The sequence below is a fragment of the Sander lucioperca genome, chromosome 9 (genome assembly GCF_008315115.2).
Source record: "Sander lucioperca isolate FBNREF2018 chromosome 9, SLUC_FBN_1.2, whole genome shotgun sequence".
Taxonomy (NCBI): domain Eukaryota; kingdom Metazoa; phylum Chordata; class Actinopteri; order Perciformes; family Percidae; genus Sander; species Sander lucioperca.
In genome coordinates, this window is record NC_050181.1 from 22,091,630 (window position 1) to 22,114,700 (window position 23,071).

Sequence of the window (23,071 nt, forward strand, 5' to 3'; positions counted from 1 at the left end):
TGGCCTACTTCTCTCTCTCTCTCCTCCTCTCCTGTGCCTGTCTCTCAGCCTGTGTCCTCTGGGATCAGACTGGTAGCCGGCCAGTGGTTTTTCCTACCACATGGTAAAGGCAGGGAACAGATTGGATAAACACAGCCCTTTCCTGCTGACCCGCCCCCCTTCCCGAAACACACACACACACACACACACACTGTCCATTAACGAAGCAGCCGTGCGTAAAATAACCAGATTTTCTCTAGCTTCACTGCTTCTCTCTTTCTTCTCTCGCTTTCTTGATTCTCTCCCCCCCCCTCCTCCTCCTCCTCCTCCCCTTCTCTCTTCCTTCCTTCCGGGCCTCAAATCCCAGCCCCAAACACACTGCCCTGCATCCCCTCACTTGAGCGTAATTACACACACAGCTAGCCAGCTCCTGAGTGCTGTCCTCCATTTGGGAACAAAGGTATAAATTATAGCAGCTTAGATCCTAGTGGTAATGGGAGGTGGGAGGGTGCACACGTGCTCTCCAGAGGAAGAGGGAGATCACTCGCTCCTTCAGGTGTCTAGTTAGGTTGGGTCTGTTAAGCTTTTGGTGTAGTTTGTTTCGTCGGCTGCGTTTCGTTTCTGTGCCTGCCTGCCTGCCTGTCTGTGTCTCGGTGGAAAAATGGTGTTGACATGGCAGAGATTTCCTGTAGTAAAGCCTGGAGGCTACAGACAGTTTAGCTGCCAAACTTTTAACCACACAGACATGACTGCATTGAGCTGCTGTTGGCTAATCTTTAACCATCTTCCTTCCTTCACCCACGACTAACACTGCATACACAGAGTGATTTGGGGCTGTTTGATTATGATATAGCAGACTAGTTAGGACAAATAAAATCGAAAGTCTCATTGTTAAAAGGAACGGAAAAAGGAAGGGGTCTTTCTTATCTCTCAGGTGTGACTTCGGTGCATCGAGGGGGACAACCGCAAGCAAATTGTCCAGCAGATTCCACAGACGATTTAAATAGGCTTTCAAAGATGTGTACAACAGAAGTTTTGTCGAGGAGGGCAGAGTGCCTGCAGGTGACGTCACTGTCTAACACACCTTCAGTCAGACTGGAAGAACCGTTACATCATCTGATGTAGGTATTGGTTGGAGTAAAAACTTGGATACTCTTGACACTGTGGGAACTGCAGTTTTCAGGCATTTTCACAATGTTAAATAGCCCAAAATAATTATGAATACATGTAGATGATACACAAACACAATACTGCGTAATGACACCATTTCTAAATCAACCCAAGCATGATTTTCTACATTACATGTTCTGTAAAGTTTTCATATTGGTCAGGCTCTACTTTCCAGTACTTTGAACATGCATTCAAGTGTAAGTTACAGTATATGTATCTGTTAAAATATGAGAAGAGCCTTTTATAATGGGGTTCAGCATTGATAGCACTTTTCATTAGAGTATTGTTTAGTTTTCTGTTAAATTAAGACCTCTCTGATGCACTACAGCGAGTAATACCGCCGACTGCCAGAGAAGCCATTCACTTGCACAAACTTGGCAGTGATTAACTGTGGTTTCGGCTTGGCTGAACAGATGACCTCAATAATTGTGATCTGACAGAGCTGCACAGTCAGTGTGAATGCCTGAGCCTAGCTGGTGATTGGCACTTAGTTTATCAAGATTCGTGTTATAGCCACTCAGTGATTACTTATGGTTTCAGGTAAGGTGGAACTTGTGGAGCTGATGTTGTTGGACTCACAGGCTTGTGTACCTGCCTCTGGCAGTGAGGCACACTTTTCATATTTCTTCTCACTATGTTTAAACAGGGTAATAAAAATGTCAGCCTCTTCAAAGTCTTGATACAGTATCTCCTATTTTGGGACATAAGCAGCCTGGGGTTACATCACATATAGTCTATATCGACGACGTTTCATTTTCGGGATTGTTCATGTGCCGCCGGAAATTCCGCCTGATGTCCCTAATTTTCGGCCGGATGTCCGTCACCTTCCACTTTTTTGTGTTGCCGTTCTAAACTCTGGTTGATTCATGAGGACTATGGTTAACTGCTCCTCAGATCTCTGCAGGGTAAATCCAGACTAAAACAACTTTTGAACGAGCACATGTTCCCCCAAAACAAGTTACTTCCTGAGGCTATTTTGCAAGGGCACCGTTGCTCTGTCCAGCGCTTAGCCCAGAATGTTTTGTGGACTAGCCAGACCCTCCTTTGTGCAGCATTGTGGAGGAAGGTCTGGCAATGCGAGACTACATCACAAAAAACAACAAAGCAAAGGCCTCCCTCCAATCCTGAAACCATCTCAGCTGTCCAGAGTGCTTCTATTTCGTTTCCCAGGAATTACCAGTAGCCTAAGGTAGCAGGTTACATGACCTTATGTCAAGATACTACCCCAAGCTTCCTTAAAGCCATTTTCCAATATCATTTGGACGGTTCTAGTTCCTCAAATGTGAAAATGTATTGCTTTTCTTGGGTCTTTTAATAGAGTAAGTGAAATACTATTGGGTTTTGGATTCTTAGTCAGACAAAACATGACATCTGCAGGGTTTTCCTTGGGTTTTTAAAGCGCTTAGGTGCAAATTATGTCATACACTTATTTGCATATTAGTGACGCCATCACACAATTATTTGCATAAAGCTTATGGGTTGTCGGTTGTGGCAAGGGAGAGATCACTAAAGCAAAGCTTGGAGAGGCAGCTTGTCACTAAAATTAGAATAGCTTGTCCACCTTAAAGGTCAGTCCACCTTAAAGGTCAGTCCACCTTAAAGGCCTCATGAAGTGAAAAATGCATTTTTCCAGTGTTAAGCCTGTGTCACCATGATGCATATTCATTTATCTATTCTATGCCAAATATTTGTTTAAAAAATACAATTTTGAGTATTTTTACATTATACACATGGTTGGTCCTCTTCCTGTGTTCCTTGGGGGCATTTACTAATTTTATGTCGGATGAAAACCTTTTATCAGGTTTTAATGTCCCGCCCCCATGACTACAAATCCTCCCTGTTACCCGGTCTGACACAGACTACAGGAGCACTTAGTTAGGAGGATTATATGACAAGGTGCAGTAAGCAGGTTAAATAAACCTATACATGTGACTAAGAAAAGATGGGTATTTTCATAGTTATAACAAGAGATAAATTAATTACCAATTAACAAAGAGACACAGGATTAAAACTAGGAAAATGTATTTTCGTTTTTGTGTGTGAGTGACTGATGTGAACAACAATCTTTGAAATTTGCCCAGTATTAAGCGAGAAAGCAGTGACCAGCAGTCGCAGACCGGGCTGCAATGTAACCCTATAAGGCAAATGTGCATCGCCAATTTCGTCCATTAAAAGTGCAGTTTTGGCCACTGATAGGCTCAGATTATTATTGTCAGTGTCTGACAACATTCTGGAACGGATCCCAACAGAGATAGGCTTTTTTAAAACCTCTTTAAGACCTTTCTGTTTAACCAGAAACGGCTCTGAGCTCGCTAGCGCTAAACCCACCAGACTCCATTAAAAAAAACTTCCCGATTTCACGTGTAAATTGGTAAGCTGTATTTATTTAAACCAAAACTAGAGTTGTGATAGTTGAAAAAGTGGAAGACTGCCCAAAACGGATTTTCATAGTTTTATTTTGTTTCTGTCGACTTTGAAAGAAGTTTGAAAAACATACGGTGGCGAGAAGTCCTGCACAACAGATAACAGACTTTCTTCCTGTGGTTCCATGTTCAGCTACTGTCACTCTGGCGGGGGACGGTGGAGCGTTATGCCCACGCAGTGCTATTGGCTACTTTAAACGGCAATCAATATCCAAGACAAGTCCCTCCCTAGCTTCTTGTTTTTACCAGAAATACGTAACTATGTGGAAACAAATGGCGCTCTGACTTCCATTTCATGAGGCCTTTAACAGATAGATAGATAGATAGATAGATAGATAGATAGATAGATACTTTATTGATCCCCAGGGGGAAATTCAAGAGTTAGTTTAATTAGAGAAGTTAGTGAGCCTGTGCTGAAGTTGTCACTAGCACGTGATTAACCCATTTCACTTTAACCAGAAGTTGAAGCATGCTGCACCTAAGCTGTATAATGGCAGGGAGAGCCCTGCATTTGAAGATGTCACTTTGCTGATGCTCTAGATCTTTCAGTTTTTTGGCGTTTTATAGACCAAATGAGTAATTGTACAAAATAATTAGCAGATTAATTCATAATAAAAATAATCATTACTTGCTTCTTTCTTTCATAGTTTCCCTCTGTTAAGCAACAACATATTGTATTTCTCCAGCATTCAGTGTTTTAATGACATTTTAGTCAGGGTTACTTTTGACACTTCTAAACATGGACAAGTTACCCAACTCTGATACTGCGGTACGTCTTTCAACACTAATCTGTAAATTAATCGGTTTCTGATAAACAATCCGATAATATTAATAATGAGGACCTTATCTTACAATTATATGTAAAGGATTGTCTTTTGTAGAAATATATGTACTATAACTGATGTGGACAACAGCATGAATGACTAATATGTACTTTTACTTTTCCATTATATGATGTACTGGGAATCACTTCTAAAACAGTTATATTGTTGCACCCCTAATAATCGAGAGGAGTAATGGCTTTCTCGCAGGGATGATGGGAGTTTGATTTTTTTGTTTATGTCCCTTCAATATGCCCCGTGTTTAGTGCTTGAGTATGTCAGCTGTCACCTCTGAAAACACTGATAAACATCAGTGAGGTCTTGTGAAACCACATAAGTGAACACAACTTCCCAATTTTGTTGTTTACGTTTTCTGACACTGGGTAGATTTGTTAAAGCGCTGTTGGATAGGAACTTGAGGGCCTGCTATGCTGCTGATAAAACACATAAGTATGTTAACCATCTGGTATCGTAGCCCAAGCTGGCGGTAAAAGAGGCAGGCGGATTAGTAGTGGTGCTGTGTTAGGGCTGCAACTAACAATCATTTTATATTGATCTGTTTATTATTTTCTTAATTGAATAATCATTTGTTCCATAAAATGTCAGAAAAGGAGTAAACAATCACAATTAAAATCACAATTTCTCAAAGCCCAAGATGAAATAATCATTTTCAAACAATTGTTTGTCTGACCAAGAGTCCAAAACCAATATATAAAGATAGGAGGCAAAAAATGGTCTCATATGCGAGCATGCAAGGTCATTGATTCATACCATGCTGTACCAAATAAAGGGTGTGACTGTATCGTGTGCTCTGTGTGACCAACTGAACAAGTTGGTAGCACCAGTGCTACCATTGAAAAGGTAGTCTGGAGCCCTAAATATGGTGTAATTTCATGGAAGACCAAGAAAACTAAAAGATATTCATAATTGAGAAGCAGGAAGCAGTGAATTTGATAGTTTTGCTTAAAAAAATATTTAAATGTTATTCAATTATCAAAATAGTTGCAGATTGACTTTCTGTAGCTCAACTAATCAGTTAGACTAATTGTTTCAGCCTGACTGTGGTGTTCAAATTGAGTGTTTGTGTTGTCAGACAACTGCACACATATTAAATAGGGATTCTGTTGTTGTTCTTAAGTGTTAGCAGTATTTTCTGTGATGATGCACTAAAACCGTTGATCAAAACGCTATTGATTGATTGTGAAGTTGTCTGGACAACATACAGATCAGACAGGTCATTGTGATGGACAATATTTCCACACAATTAAATATTACAGTGACATATGGAGACATACATTTGGCTTTTAAAACAATTCTGATTCACTTGATTGTGTTGAGTGCATACTAAAAGGCTATGATGTTTACACTAGTGTGGATGTGTTGCTACAGGTACCAATCAGATAATGAAATATGTATAGTGTAAAGGCTTATCTGATTCCAAGACACTTTAAGCTCCTTTTTAAAAAAAACAAAAAACAAACTTTAACTTGGAAAAAGTAATTAAGGCAGAAATAGTTTGCTCCCATATCCTAAAGCTTGTGATGTGAACAGTACCTGGTATTTGCACTTTAATGTATTTGATTGGCCAGAACATTATGTTCCAATGATGGCAGAAAGCGCAGCGCTATGGCAAAAGTTGAGCCAGAATCAGTGTTTTTTGCCAGACCTTTGCCAGATCTTTGGGTTTCTATGGTTGTTGGTATGGACATGGTCTTTCCTCCTCCTGGACTCCTTAACACGTGTGTTTTGGCAGTGGCTGGGGAGGGGAGTGTGTTGGGCTAAATGCCTCATCCTTTGATGAGATTTGGTGTCTAAAGCGGCACACTGACTGTTCACCTAATTCCTTTTGCAGTGACAGCTGGGCCTCAATGCATGCGTGCGTGTGTGTGTGTGTGATAAGAGACGGGAGCTCAGGCTGAAATGGCAGAGGAAGTGGTACAGAAAGTTAAAACAAAGCTGGGGAAAGCAGAAGTCTTATCTATTCAATGACTGAATAGACTGAAGTTTTCACTCAGGAAAAGAGGGATGAACAACACTGGAGAGGGTCAGAGGTGGATGAGAGAAGAGAGGTGACATGCAGAGGTAATGTGTCCAGCTCTGTCCAGGGTGCAGACAAATGTTATCTTGTGGAGGCTAATTTCTAGAGGTGGGTGAGAAAGAATCCCTTGCCTTCCTACTTTTATCTACTGTAGAGCTGTGATCTGATGAAAGCCCCAAGGCTTCGGCACACATACACACACAAGCGTATACAGCAACATTTATTCTGTATTGTAGAATTCAGTCTAATGTAGTGTGCATCTGACTGAGTTGACAGGAAATCAGTTGCCTTGGTAGTAACTTGTTGCAAAGGATGTGAAAATACACTCAATTACACTCACCTGCCACGCCCGCACGCACGCACGCTCGCGGTCACATGCACTTTTCTTTCTTTCTGTAGTGATTGAAATGCACAGGAAGTGATGTAACTCCACAGCACTGCTGCTTTCTATCTATTCTATCTTTTTTTATTTCTTGTATATTCTGTATGTCTTGTGTGTCTTATACTTGCTGCTGTAGCACTAAAAGTTCCCAATTTGGGATCAATACATTTTTATGCCAAGGCCAGTATTTTCGCTATTTAGTATTGCACATTTATTATAACTTTTTCATCTGAACTACCTGAAAATTAACATATTACTAAATAACATATTGAGTACTTAAAATCACAAGTTTCACTCGGAATTGTTATACTACTATTATTTGACAATTAAAATAAATATGTAATCTGTAATCCAGTATTTTTTCCCACTGTGCCGTTATTCCATCTCTTTTTATCTAGACAGGTTTTTGCATCTGGCTAATTCATGACGTGTAAACATTGAAACACTACAACGCTATCCCATCCCTCTCAGCCAAGAATGGAGAAATGTCGAGTTATAACTGAGCAGGTGTGTGTGTGTGTGTGTGTGTGTGTGTGTGTGTGTAGAGGTCTGTATGCAGTGCTCAACGCTAACTTTTTAAATTGACAATACAGTTGCCATGTTTTAGACTGCCTGTATTTGGAGCAATTCATTTCTTATGTAACTATACCACACATTTTAATAATGTAACAATGAGAGAATGGCTTGCAATATAATTTCCCAACCCTCTCAAATAGGGGTGCAACGGATCACAAAACTCACGATCGGATCAATTTTCAGATCAGCACAAAAAAGGGGGGAATTTAAATGATTATTAAAAAATTACTTCTTTCACAAGTAAATTGCTGTTAAATGACAAAAACGGACGAGAAAAGGGTATTTTACAATAACTTTGAACGCACCATGAGGTTTACCAGTTTTAAGTAAACCTTTTATTCACGTCTGTTTTTGTTTTTCAGACAACAGCAGTGACCATGGTGCCAGTTTGAGTCTTTTAGGTCATAGCTTTAGCGGCAGACTGTTGTATGTCCTGCTGTTGGAATCCTCTACAGTGAAATACAGTCACACTTTTACACCGTTTAGCTGTCAGCATTTTAACCATGTTTAATCCAGTTACTACTGTAGCTAATGGTAGGCTAACGTTAGCTGCTGTGTAACGTGTTATTAGTGTTTACTAGCGTGACGTGCAGTGATGCTTCTGTGGCCTCTGACGTCTGTTTTGGAGCATCGGAGAGCAGCGCAGACATTTAAGTGGCACCGTAATGAGGCACCGAAATCGGCGTTGCTATTCTGTCCGGTAGATACCGGGCACCGTGCCGTATTGGCACCGGATTTTAACATGCGCCGTTAACGTGTACAGGAAATTGCATTGCCTGTATCTTTTCACCGCAAACGCGTGTGTGGAAAATGGTCCCACAACAGCTGAAAAGTGGTGTTGCGCACAAACGGAGTCATGCTGCACGCGCAATATTCGGGACAACCCTAGTTGTGTTGTCTGTTCTGGTGGTGTGTTCATGCCCTAGATGTACAGAACCATGTGGTGACTGAAGTGGTGATTGAACCAATTACTTATCATATAATAATATAATAAGTAGAAAATATTGGTTGTGGAGGGTATGTGGCTGTAGCTCTGGCTCTTTAGCCAATCGGCTACTGTAGAGAATACAGGGATGTTGCTTTACCAGAAACTTCCTTGTTTTGGCTTGTAAAAAAAAAAAACCTGGGAAGGCAGCATATCCCTGTGTTCAGAATTTCATTGGCTATACGAACTGTCAGACATCAGCACAATCGGTTGCAATTGGCTGCGTCTGTAAACAAAAGTAGAGGGGTGTGCACCTTCTTTCACCACAGGCACTTGTTGGCTGTTGTAGGCTGTGGACGAGACAAGGAAGCTCGTATTGGTTCCCGTTGGTGAGGTGTCAATCAAAAGGTCTGACTGCAGCGGTGGATTTGATACCGGAGAACAGCAGATGATGACATGATTTACTCCAGGGAATATAGTGGATCATTGAATATCTGCCACGAAATTTGAAATTTAAAAGCTGTTAATGGATATATTTTAATGTCACTATGTGTTTGGAGTACATAGTTTACTGGATTTGATCGTCTGGACCTTTGTCAATGTAACAAGACCGTTTTTGTTGTTTTTTTAATTGTTTGTTACTCTGACAGAGGCGGTGATTGTACCTGCTGTTGTGATTGTAACTTGAAATGGTTTGCATCAGTCGTATCACAAGAGTTGTAGCTTTCCAAAGATGGGAGTTGTGTAAATAGCATGATGCGTACAATAAAGGCTGACGGCCCATGGAACGTTAATGGGTTAATATCTGTACATCCCTTGCCTGCCCTTGCCTGTTGCTGACCATATTACAGTAAAGGGTTGACCAGCACCACAGCAGGCTCCCAGCAGAATGCCCAAAGGGCTGAAGTTTTGCTGTAGTCCTGTGTCATGCTTAGGGCTGGGCATCGTTGGGGTTTTTTCTGATACCGTGCTAAAACGATACTTTTAAAATGGTGCCGGTGCCTGAACCGATACTTAAAAAAAAATAGGGTATTTTACAATAACTTTGAATGCACCACGAGTTTCAAGTGAACGCACCGTCTGTGTGTTTTGCGTTGCTTAACGTCCCGCTGTTGGAATCCTCTACAGCAGGGGTCACCAACCTTTTTGAAACTGAGCTACTTCATGGGTACTGAGTCATACGAAGGGCTACCAGTTTGATACACTCTCCTTAAATAACAAATTAGCTTAGTTATATATGATTATTAATGATTAATGATACTCATCTATGTGAAGACACTGATTACGTTAATGATTTCTCACAATAATTATCAACAATGACTTAACAAGGTGGGAAACAGATAATGTCAATATTCAATTTTCATTTTTAGAACAGGACTGAGGGCTACTCATGTGGTCCTTGGGGGCTACCTGGTGCCCGCGGGCACCGTGTTGGTGACTCCTGCTCTACAGTGAAATACAGTCACACTTTACATTGTTTAGCTGTCAGCATTTTAACAGTGTTTAATCCAGCTGCTAGCTAACGGTGCCTGCTGTCAAGTGTAGTGTAAACTAGCGTCACATGCAGTGATGCTCCTGTCGCCTCTGGATCAGAGAGCAGCGCAAAAGGCATTTAATTGGCACCGAAATCGGCGTTGCAATTCGGTCCGGTAGATACTGGCCGTCTAAGCACCAGTGCCATATTAGCACCGGGTTTCGGTACCCAACCCTGGTCATGCTAATGGGGACTGTTGGCCATGGTTGTAATATTCTTTATTGTCACCCAGAAACTCGATTATGAACAGTAGTTTAATTGTGATAAAGTAGAGCGACTTTTATAAATCTCATAGGGAACATTTTAGGTACTAATGACTAGCATTGGAGGATAATTGGTTTCTTGGTTACTGAATAGGTTAAATTACTTGCATTCCATTCAGAAATGAAACTCAGTGGCTGCTTAATAGATCAGAATATCACTTTAACTTTCTTTTCTGTAATCTTTACAAATGTGCCAAATTGTGGAAACGTGTGTACTCAAGGTTTTGTTTCTGGATTCCTTCAGAGAGCAAGTTTAAAGTTAAAGCTTTCAGATTTTGGTTACACTTTACTTGAAGGTATCTACATAAGAGTGACATGACACTGTCATGAACGTGTCATAAACATTATAAACAAGTCCTAAACATTTATGACCTAACGCTTCTGTCATTAAGTGTCATTTGGTTTTTGTCATGACAAGTTAGGGTTAAGGCCCTGACACACTAACCCGATGGCCCACCGTCGGCAGAAAAGCCAGTCGGACTAATCAGTCGGCTCCCCGAGGTCCAAAAAGTGCCTCAGAACACACTGAAGCGACGCCGAATGGAGCGTGCGTTCTGCGCGTGCGTGAGACGTAATGCGTCTCCATAACAGCAGACGGCGCTAATCTGTATTGTCGCCCCAAAAATGAAAACCGGCAGCTGATTGGACAAACGCGTCACGTGGGTCTGGCTGCTCCCAGATTTTTCAACCGGGCATAATGGCGGCTTTGTTCAGAATACGATCTCATATTTTACAAAGATAGTTCACCAAAACGTGTTTCTGAAAACATTTTAAGCGAGAAATAAGCCATGCAGTTGCTGAATCGGTCTTCATTTCAGATCGACAAAGGTCAGTTTTAAAGATTTTCGTCAGATTTTGAGAGGCTTAGTCACGCTCATCCTGTTCGTCAATTTAAACATATCCGGTCGGCAAAACTCCGAACACATCTTCCTTTTTTAAGAATGACTTCAGTGCCGTTCTTTTATCAAAGAAAAGCTTAACTCCAAGTCTCCAGAGTCGCGGCCAAAGTCGATTCGAAAGACCGCTGTTCACCAGAAGCAGCAGCCATCTTCTTTGTTTTCAAGTAGCAGGGAATTCATGCGGAACCGTGGGAACTCTGCCGTCATTATGTTAAGCCCGCCCACCGACTCTATACACGATGTGATTGGCTTTTCCAGCTCGCAAGCCATCGGAGAGTTACTAGACCCCCTGGCTGCAAATTACATTTGCTGCCGATAGGGTGCGTCTAGATTTCTAGGCTACCTGGGTCCCCCTAGAGGGTGAAAATTACCGTAGGCAATTTTTTCATATCGCAATATATATTGCAGGAAAAAATTGCAATGTCAGTTTTTATCAATATTGTGCAGCCCTAATCATTAGCCTCTTTTACACAGAGATTCCGCCATCACACCAGTTTTCCTTTCTTAAACTGAACCAAATAATGGTGACATAATGCTGCCCCAGCTTTTTTTATACTGAACGCAGAGGCGTAATAACGGCGCAACATTCCCTCTTTGAACAGGCTGTGTAAAAGTGATGTACCCCACTTATTGCCCAATGCGTGCCATGATAGGCCTCAGTCAGCTGTACACTCAAGCCTGTCCTAACACTTTACGTGCCCCTCTAAAACTGAGCCACAACAGCCTGGTGTTCCTGGTGCTATAATAACTTATGTGATTTTGGGGCACAATTTAGTTATTTAATTGTACAGAATATTTTTTGGAAAAAGAAAATTACATACTTGTGCACACTATTTCCCATGAAGAAATAATTAAACGTTTCACCCCTGATACCTGCCAGGCTCTGTAATGATGAGGAAAATTAGTGGGAGGGAAGGGTGGCGTGTGGAGGAGGAAAGAAATGAGGTTAAGGGGGGAGGGGAACTCTGTAGCTGTAAAAGTTGGCTTGGGTGTTTTTTGATGTGCAGAGAAGCAACAAGCAAACCTCCTCCTCCCCGTCCCGTCTCCGATAGAATGTACATGTATATGTATAGATCCACCTACCTCCACCCTCTCACTCAGTCATCAGACTTGGTGTTGCGTAGGCCTCCCAGTCCCTTGGATGTTGATTATACACACCTCTAGAGTCTTCAGTTTTTTTGATGTTTACACGCAAATACGACTAGTTCATTTATAGTGAAGTAGGCTTGCTGTATGCATGTTTATTTTCGTTTTAGCCAGGGAGATCAACAGATACACACCGAGGCTAAAAGGGTAGCAGGTGGCTAACTCCCTCGTCTCAAAACATCTGTCGGGACTGACTGGTTAGTTTGCCAGCTGAATGGCTTGCTAACCTAGCTACTGACTGCCTGGCGTCTGCAAAGCTCTCTGGCCTGTTGGCTGGCTGATTGGTGGCTGGCTGGCTGGCTGGCTGGCAGCTGCTGCTGTTCAAACAGAGTTGCATCTGCTGGGCCTTTTGTTCTAATACACACACACACACACACACACACACACACACACACACACACACACACACACACACACACACCCCTCACCCTCAATGACTCTGAGTGTGTGTTTGAAAAGAAAGAAGCTCTTTTGTTTGTGTGTGTGTGTGTTCTGACAGTGTAAGGTATTATATTTAACTCATGACCCCTTATATTTATACAATTGATTTTAGCTGCTAGCTTTTACTTTATTACCTGTATGAAAACACAATGTCACCATTCAGACATTAACACCAATTCTGCTGAGGTTCCAATGTTTTTGCTCAAACAATATGCCAGTTGGCAAACTTGGCATGATGCTATATTTCCAGTCAAATTGCTGTAACAAATTCACCGCAGTTAAGTTTTCAACCCCTTATTTAGAGAATAAGATGAATGCTTAAGACAAAATTCTGTCAAATTCAATAGTGGAAGCGGTGTGTTTCAAGTCATTGGTGGCAGAAGTTGTGTAATGAATCTGCCTCTAAAAGTGTCTGGCATCTTGTGCAATTGTCCAGGTCTGCTCAAACACTCAAGCTTTCTAACTACATTCATCATAGTCCAGCTTTTAGCACTTAATTTAAAGCATACAGCAGCCTTTTGGTCTTGTGCACTAATTTAAATGTTTGTCTTTCTTGCTCCCCTCCCTCTTTTCTGTTCTGCTCTTTATCTTTCCCTCCCTCTGTCTGTCTTTCCAGGAACCTTAATTAGGACCATGGAGTAGCAAGCTTCAAATTAGCAGCTATCTGATTAGCTCCTCACTGCACAACACACCTCCCTCCATCCAGTCCCCTCAATCTGTGGGGCCCCCACCCAGGCATGGCGGACCCAGGGATGTTGAGTTTATTTGGGGACGATGCAGGGCTGTTCTCAGATGGATTAGATGGTTTAGGAGACTGCTTTCCTCAGCAGCCTGCCGCTGCCCAGTCCAACCCCTTAGCCCAGCAGACTAATCCCTCTCTGAACCATGAGCACCAAGGAAACAGGGGTTACCACCAGGGGATGATCCATGGCGCTGGGCCTGGCCCAGGGCAGCCTAAATTGGGCCAAATGTATGACCATGGCCCCTACACAGGCTATGATCAACCTGGTGCCCCCGGCGGACGAATGCTGGCCCAAAATGGTCCCAGCCAGGGGCCACCAAACGTGAACACGGCCATAAATGGCTTGGCTTCCCACTACCATAATAACCCAGCTAACTCTAGCAACCCCCACCATGGGTACCCAGGTGATGCTGGGGGTGGAGGAGGTGTGGGTGCAGTTTGGGGCCAGCAGCAGCAGAGCAGATCAGCTTATCAGCAGGCTCCGACACAACCAGGGGGCGCCCCCAACCAGATGGGAGGCTACCAGATGTCTCAAGGCAACTATGGTGGGATGCAAGGCCCACCAACACCCAATGCAGCTCACATGAACCAACACTACCCTTCACAGAGCATGGCACCCCCTCCTGCTCAGGACCCATCTCACTACCTGGGAAATGTTGGAATGGGGGGGCCCCAGATGAGACACCCCCAGCCCCAGTCACAACCCCAGGGCTATCCCAACATGGGCCACACACCCCGATACCCACACTCCCCCTCTCGACAGCCTCCCCACCCCCACCAGCACCAACAGGGTATGGGGGGGTTTGGGGGTGGCCAGTACCCTGGCTATCAGGCTCAGTATGGAGCCATGGGACCTGGGATGGGCCAGAGTGCTAATGCTAACGTCAATGCTAACACCAGCCAGGCCATGGGACCAGGGCAGCTTGGCCAGAGGTTTAACCAGGGATCAGGCCCAGCAGCTGGGCAACAGGGGCAGCGATACCCCCCTGGACCACCCCAGCCACATCAGACCCTCTCTGCCCCGATGCAGCAGCAGGCAGGGCAGCAGGGCCAGCCTATGCACCCCCAGAATCTGCCCCAGGCCCAAAACCAGTCCCAGTCCCTCCTTGCCCCTCCAGCTCAGGGATCTTACCCCTCCCCCTCATCCATGTCCCCCATGCGAGTTTTGGGAACCCCAACACCTCCTCCCCAACAAGTCAGACCCCCTAGCGCAGGACTAGCTGGACCCTCAGAGGTTGCAGGGTACACAGCCCTGCACTCTCCACATAATGCTCTGGCCCATCCACAGAGAACTCCCCAAATTCCTTTGTCTGCCCCCCAACACCAGCAGCCCCACAATATGCCCCCCAATGCAGGGCAGATGTATCCCGGCATGGGGCCGCAGCGTGGTCCACAAATGGGGCCAAATAGGCCACAGCAAGGTAAGAACAAGACCGTTGATGCTGGCCCATGTTGCTTTTTCATTGGTCTCACTTTTAGTCATCCATTCAACCCATTCACTTCCACCATAAACATTAAAAAAAAACAAAAAAAACAGGCAAAATGAAATATTCAGAATTTATAACAAATCAAAGTTTTCTTGACATTTACTATTCTCATACCTTGCATGTAGTCTGTAAGTACAAAACAGATCTGTTAAAGTTACCATTGATTACACAGATGGTTGTGAACCAACTAGGGATTTAGTTTTGGTAAATTTTGCTTACAGTAGCCCGACACCCATTAAAGCAACACCAAAGCACTTTTCCTTTTCGGTCCCCCTACAGGTTGGAAGTGGAATTGTCCATTACCGTTTTCATTCGAACTACAGATCCGCTACCTGATCTGGCAAACTTGCATAGTGCGGTTTTAGCCGATAGAGGGCCGCGAAGCGAATGCAGAAGTGCCGTTCACCCTGTTACGAGTTGATGAACCACTAAAACAATTTTGGAAACATTATTTTAAGGTACAGAAGAATCTTTGGTGTTGCTTTAATTGGTAACTAACCAGTCAAAAATATTCTCTGTGGCCTTGTTCCACAGTTAACCGTTGACATCCCTGAATCAACGCCAATATTCCACTCCTGGTGTGATTTTTGTCTCTACACTGTTTCTGCTACATTGGACGGGAGCTAGCTAGTCATTTTAGCGTTTGTGCCGTTGCAACTGCTGTTTGCTGCGGTCCGCTCTCCTCCCGGCGAAGTAGTCTCCAGAGGCTGGGAGTGAAGCGGAGGGACCACGGGGTGTGCTAATAATTACTAGCTAACTTTAGCTATCTGCAAAGTAAGCTTCCCCAGTGCTGCGTTTAAACGCTGTCGGAAATTTTACAATCACTTCAAAATGAACGCGTAAAATAGCCCAATAAACATGGCTGGGAAATATTCAGGTTACTACAATATAAACACGAAGAGGAAACGTGTTACAGATGGCTATATTTTGAATAAAATAATTTTACTTTAAATATCTGATATTTGCCTGATCAGCATGTCTTCTCCTCTTTATAACATTGTGGCAAATTAGCTATGTTCCATAATTTAAGAACAATAATTAATATATACCAAAACCATATCACAAAAGTTGATATTGATTGCTCTTTTTTAACCAAAATACACAATGAAATCATGATAAGTCATTTATATTGGGAGTTTACAAAGAGTGAGTGAAGGCAGCAATGTAACTATAGTCTTACTCTGGCCTTTTGACGTAAATTAAAACTAGCATTACTGTAGAATGACTGACTGAATATTTAGAGTGCAAATCCAAATAAATTGACTGAACTCATTTTTGTAGATGCAGAATAGTTTTTTTGTTTGGATGAATCATTGCAATGTATATTTGATTAATAAATTAAAGATTTTAGAAAAATGTTTTCCCCTCTTTTTTTCTGGGCCAGTAAAAATATAAAAGGGGGCCAGTAAAACCCTGATCTACTGGCCCGGTAGATCTTCCTCATGATATACACACAGTCCCTAGATGCATGACAGTGGTCAGATCACACGGTCAGGCAATGCACCATCTCTCAAACTTTTTTTTCAGGGATCTTCCTCGTGGGCAGAGGTGGCACGCACTGTAGATGTTGTACCACCAACCCTCGAGTTGCTAGCTCACAACTGGAATACAGTTCAACTAGGGTTCAACCCTTTAGTTACTTCTGCACTTAAATCAAGCCCTTACACATGAATTATTGAAGTAATTCAGAAACCTGATATGGTCTGTGAACCTGTAATGTTTATTTATTTCACACATACGAGTCACTCTTTTCCCCTCTCTTACTTCATTGACGATTGGGTGAAAGTTGAGCTTAAGTTGCGATTTCTTTTTAATTTTTTTTTTAGGAGGTAAAACACTGTTGGCATCATGCATCCGTTTAGTCAGTGATGATACTCTATTCCTCTCCCTCTCTACTCCCAGGGCCTCATGAAGCACCAGTCAGCCAGGGGGGAGATCAGTGTCTGCTCCAGGCCTCTCGCAGCGGGCAGCCCACTCCCATGGGTTTCCAGGTTCCGACTCTCGGTCAACATGGAGTTCCCGTCCTGAACCAGGGCTTGGCACCACCCGCTCAGAACACTCAGACGCAGCACACACACATGCCCCCCCAACCCCACCACCTGCAGAGCACGCCCCCTGCTCCCAACCAGGCCTCCCACCCGTGGGCACCTCCGCCTTCTGCTTCCCACCCGCTCTCCTCACCCCCTCTTACCCCACAGAAAGTGCCTCACGTACAGGTGAGTCTCCGTCAAACAAACGCTTTGATGTGGTAGCAATGCTGTGTGTGAGTATGAGAGAGATCAAGACGCATTTGTTTTCATGTGTGGGTGTATTTCATGTGAGTGTTTATTTTTCATGTGGGTGGGGGAATGTGTGTGTCTGGAGTGTAAGGGAAGTGTGTGTGTGTGTGTACACATGACATTTGAGAACACAGCAGTGCATCGGGTGCTGGTTCAGTGGGGTTCGGTGTGTGTTCATATGTGTGTTTTTTGCCTTTTGTTTCTTCTGTTGTTGGCCCTGTGTGCGGTTGTGTTTCCGTGTATGTGTGTGGGGAAATGGATTTTTGCAGCTGTTAGTTTCCTGTGCGCTGCATATCCTGAGATATGTGCAATACACATACACGTGTGCGCGCGCACACACACAGAGGCGCCACCAGCATAATCTCTCCTCCCTCCTGCTCCCACATCTCCCCCTCCTCTGTAGAGGAAACCTCCCTTCCTGTCTCTCCCTCCTCCCTGTCTCCTCTCTTTCCGCTCTCTCTCTCTCTCTCTCTCTGTCTCTCTCTCTGTCTGTCTGTCTGTCTGTCTGTCTGTCTGTCTGTTTATCTTATCCATTTTAGGGTTATCATCTCTAAGTTAATGTTGTGTAGCCGGATGTGCAGAGAGACAGACAGTTTGGAAAAGCAGGAGACAGTAAGAGGGGAAAAAAAGAGCTAGGGGGGGTGATTAAGAGAATGGGGGAGGGGGAAAACATTAAGAGGAAAGAAGTGGGAAAACAAGCAAAGATCTCAAGAGAGGGTCCAGGATCTCTAGCAAAGGAGGGGAGGAGGGGAGGGCTGCTGGGAAGAGGTTAGCAGTTCTCAATGGCAACCTCCATGTTTGTGTTTGTGTGAGCGTGCACTGTCGCCCGCTGCCTGCGTCACGTGTCCTCAGCTTCCATTAGCTTTTTTTTTGTTGCTCAAAGCCCCCTTTCTCCCCTGACCCATTCACACACAATAGCAGCCCTGTGGCCACACACGCACACAGATCTAGTCCCCTTTTTCCCCCTTCCATCTTCGTTCACACGACTCCCTTCTCCTCACTTACTACTCCCCCACCCCACCTCCAAGCCTCGCTGCGTTTTGTGGTTGACATTTCAGCCGTCACTCTTAATTTATCCAGCACTCCTGACCTAGATGCCAGGTTGACTAGTGAGCCCTGCACTGCGCCTGGGCGAGCTGCATGTGCTGTTCTGACTCTAGCTGCAGGCCCGGCAGCCCCCGTCATTATACACACACACACACACACACACACACACACACACACTCACACATGCCGACAGTGTGGCTTAGGATAGTGCGGTCTGGAATGGGATGGCAAATGTGCCTGGGGAAATAGGATAGCCTAGCTAGGGCAGTACTCAGAGTGGTGTGTGTGTGTGTGTGTGTGTGTGTGTGTCTGCGGCACAGGAAGGGAGTTCTCTCTGTGCCTCATGATGCACTTGTTAGAAAGAGCCACATACACACACAGCACCACGCTGGTCAGTCAGTCATAATGACTGTATGTCTGGTACTCTAAGCTCCATCTGTTCACTAAGCATGGTTATTACACACACACACACACACACACACACACACATACACACACACACACACACACACACACACACACACACACACACACACACACACACACACACACACACACACGCCTTCTTCAGCAACTCAAGGTCACAGCTCTGGCAGAGTGCTGTGCTGTGACCTTTATTCTACATCACACACACACACACACACACACACACACACACACACACACACTGTTGTGCAGCACTTTAGTTGACATATAACATGCCTCTCGCCCCTCCCCCGCTCATACATGCTGTCAGTGAGCTGCTATACCATCCAGCTCGCCGTCGCTCTGCAGCTTCAAGGAAATACTTCTCTAATGTTTACTCATCTCTCCGCATTTCTGTGGTTTTTAACTGGAAAATATTTGTCACTGATTGACAGAATGCTTGGTTGCTTGGTTTCTTTCATACATTTCATCAAATTCATATTAGTTCTGTGTAGTAATAAGAATGTTTCATACGAATGTACCTAAAAGAGATTCAACATACTAGTGTAACTTGTTTGCCCGTTTTCTCCTTTCAAGCTCTGTTTTTGTTAAGGTTAAGCACAGTTGAACTACCTGTCCATCAAAACAGATGAATAGAAATGATGTTGAGATGGGCATGTCATCAGTCCTCTCAGAACAATAGATGCCTAATGGCAAATTTAGTGAAAATCCCTATGAAGAGCCACAGCAAATCACTTTGGCGGCACCCTTGTCCTGAAAGATGACATACTTAATCATCCTTTTGAGGACAAGTAATACCAGCACTAGTGCGGTCACCTTGCCAAGGTAGTTAGCCACCCAAAACCAAGATGAATCAGTTTGTGGAGGAGTGATTTTTATGAAACCCACCTCACCTATTTGAAGAGCTGAGACATGCAGCTGCTGCAACTGTTGGTGCAGTGTCTGAACAGAGAGGATGTACTTCCTTCTGTGCATACTGTGAATGATGCTTGGATGTTTTATAAGGGTGTCACGATTTTCGATTTTAAAAACCAAAATTAAGTCACAATCTCGAATTTCGAATAAAAAAAAATGGAATCGTGGATGCTGCCACGCCCCCATGTCACGTCCGGTCGGCTTGTCATGCGGAAAAAAACATGCGTTGAAGTGCTGCAAGTCAACCTCCTCTAACTTAGCTAGAGCCAGTCAAAAGATAGCATGGCAACTGCAGATGCAGGAGACCCATCGACAGAACTTGAACCCCCCTCCTCTTTCACTGAAGTTGCAGGTGTGGAAGTATTTGACAATGTTTGCGTTGACGACAAAAAAGCCACAGTTTGCAAGCTCTGCTATGTGCATGTACCATATTCTGTGTGTTTACCGTTGCACATTAGCGTAGCAGCTAGCAGAGTTTCCTTCTGTTTATAGCTTAATCCCGACAAAACTGCACGGTTGAATTTCAGCCTGGATGCACGTTTTGTAGCCTAAACAGACCAGTATGTATTGGTTATATTAGAGAGAGCAACAAGTTAGCAGACTGCCGAGTTGCCCTCTCTATCTGTCTGCTCAGCTCCTAAGACCGCTGTGCTGGCTCGATGGTGTTTTAAGCCCCCAACCAAGCCTTCAAGGCAGCGCTGCGACCGTCGTCTTCAAGGCACCTAACCCTAACCATAACCATTGCTAGTGCCTTCCAGGCAGCGCTGCTTGAAAGATGATGTTGGGGGCTTAAAACACTGCTGTGCTGCGAAGCGTCTGCCCTCAGCATTGTTGACTGAAGATATGTTATTGTTACATTATGTTAATGTTTTAAATTTGACAATGTAATGTGGTACATTGCGAACAAAGGTCAGATATTATATTGCATAAAAGTCTAGTCTAAAAATGGCATAGCAACCTGTTGCTTTAAAAAAAATAATAAATGTAAAAATCGAGAATCGAACCGTCACCTTAGAATCAAATTTTAATCGAATCGAGGATTTGGAGACTGGTGACACCACTAATGTTTTATCAATGAGACATGAGACAATAGCTCTTGGCAATACACTGGAATGTATATGTAAGATATGCACTTTCAAATGATATCTGCACAAACCACATTTTCAAAATTAAGTAAATGTTTAGAAGTTATCCTATCAATGGATGAATTGTTGACCTAATCGTAGACTTGGATATATGATTGTGCTACGGGGCTCAAAGTAAAACTTTCTATTAAATGTATATAATTATATGTAGCTATAGGGCACTTATGAAGCAATTGTTAGACCCAGACAATGAATGAATGAATGAATGAATGAATGAAAGAAAGAAAATGGCGAAATACATGTGTATAGTAACTAAAAATGCAACAATGACAGTGAAAAAAAAAAAACATGTTCAGAAGTATTTAATAGTTAAAAACTCAAACATTTAGCTAATCTGCTCTATTGGAACAATGTTGGTGTAGTCTGTTGTTGTAGTTGATCAATTTTGACTGACTGACCAAATGGCCTAACATTTGTCATCAGGTCCTGATTAAAATGTTGCTAAATCCTGATTAGTACATGGAAGTTAGCAACGTCAATCTCTCGTGTGAAATAAGCCAGACGGTTATAGACCTTGGCAGACAATTGTGCGTGTGAACTTGTCAACTTGAACCACTTCCAAAATTATAACAAATTGGGGATTTGTTAAGAAATCGGCTTTTCAATTTAAGCTTGTAGACTCCTGAAAGTGGCGTTAGCTACAGTTTTGCCAGTTCCCCATCCATCAACCAATGACTGACCAAAGCTAGTGCTGAGTGATAAGGCAAAATGTAATGGTTGTGCAAAAATGATTTCAAGCAGAAGAGGAAGTCTGTCTAACATTACAAAACATTTACTGGCAGCTTGGTAATGAGTGAACTTCAAATCACGTTATGCATGAATAAGTAAATCATATCTTTTACCTTTTTTTTTTTTTTTTTTTTAAATTAAGAGCATCAAAAAATATCACAGCCGGTGCTAGAATAAATGTTTTTTTTTTTTTCTTTCAACGCATATGGCTTGCTCAAATAATATGACCAGAATTTGATTCTCATCAAATCAGGATTTGATAAGAATCATGGGTCTTGCACGCTCGATGGTGTTTGTTGCCTCCAACGGCGCCTTGCAGGCAGCTAACCTTAACCCTAAACATAACTATTGCCGCGCTGCCTGGGAGGAGACGTTGGGGGCAAAAAACACCAAAGACCGTCTTGCGCCAGCGTGTGTGGTGAGGAAGTGGTGCAAAACAAATACAGACCAGAGTTGATGTCAAAGCAAACAGGTCTGGTCTTGTTGGATGGGTCTTCCTTTTGATAGATAACAATGTGACTGACAATACTGTAACCTGCTGAATGGTGGGAGACAGTGAGCAGCTGTCAATTTTGTATGGATGGACCGAGTAACGGGAGAAGCTGAATGATGTGGACCGTATTTCCTTTCACCCCATCCTTTGGGAGTCTTAAGTGTTTCTGCCTGGTAGATTTAACCCTTCATCTCACTCTTCTTCCAGCTGTCCCGCCTCCTTCAGCTTCCTCACCCCTCTTCACTCACCTTCCTCCTCACACTCTCTATCCTCCAACCTCCCCTCTGTCCTATGAGACATGAAACTTAACCCTGTTCATCTCCGGAGTCTCTTATATTAGCCCTGCAGCCATTCTGTTGGTTACGAGTAATTCATTGAGGTCTTTATGGATCTTTTTTTTTTTTATTAAATTCAGTTATTGATATTAATATAACCTGTTTTGGAAGTGGATTATACTAGTGTTTCAATAAAGAGCAATGAGTTTTCCATGGAAAACTGGATTTAAACCAGTACAATTCGGCACACCAGCGAGCTAAATTCACTCTGTAGAACACCAAACCTGACGCAGGACTCAAGCGTGTGTGTGTAATTGTTTGTGTATACACTGTGTGTGTGTCTCCCATTGTCATTCGTGTGATTGATTATCTGGGAAGCTTGGCAGGAGGACAGATTTATCTCTTGGCACTGCATCTCCCCACCCCCACCCCCCCATCTCTCTCTTTCTTTCTGTGATTGTCTCTCTCTATCTCTCTCTCTCTCCCCCCTAGTTATCTTCCCCCTCTCCCTCTCTTCCCTATATTTGTGTGTCTAAATGGCTCGGTTTACGTGTGTGTCAGCAGGTGTTTGGGTGCATGTGTGCAGAGGTTTTTGTGATGCGTGACCTTGCAGTAGTTTGGTGGGAAATGTGTGTGTACATTAGCATTCTCCTGATGGAAGTGGACTTTCAGTGATGGCACCACAACTCTTTCCTCCCCCACATGAGGTGTGTGTGTGTGTGTGTGTGTGTGGAGGGGAGCTGCTGCCGTGGCATTTTGCTATAGTCTTGCTGATGCTCACACACCTCAATGACGCGCACTGAATTGCACATGAGCGTTACACATGCACATACATACACCAAGGCATACTCGTATGTGACACACATACTCCCTCGCTGCGCCTTTTTGAAGTATGGAGATAATTTATTCGTGTCATGATGCCTGATTTCCCATCTG

At 43.5% G+C, this 23,071-nt stretch overlaps 1 protein-coding gene across 3 annotated transcripts in view; it reads left to right on the plus strand.

Annotated features, from left to right (window-relative positions):
• chd7 (chromodomain helicase DNA binding protein 7) overlaps nucleotides 1-23,071 on the plus strand; it is a 78,742-nt gene that overhangs the window by 10,751 nt on the left and 44,920 nt on the right. For 2 of the 3 annotated variants that reach the window (XM_036005186.1, XM_036005187.1), the window contains exons 2-3: nucleotides 13,214-14,760; nucleotides 16,729-17,042. In XM_036005186.1, coding sequence (XP_035861079.1) covers nucleotides 13,335-14,760; nucleotides 16,729-17,042 — 1,740 coding nt within the window. In that variant the 5' untranslated portion in view covers nucleotides 13,214-13,334. Of the gene's footprint in view, nucleotides 1-13,213; nucleotides 14,761-16,728; nucleotides 17,043-23,071 lie in introns of those variants that run through there. The other variant, XR_004898303.1, reaches the window with a different exon arrangement.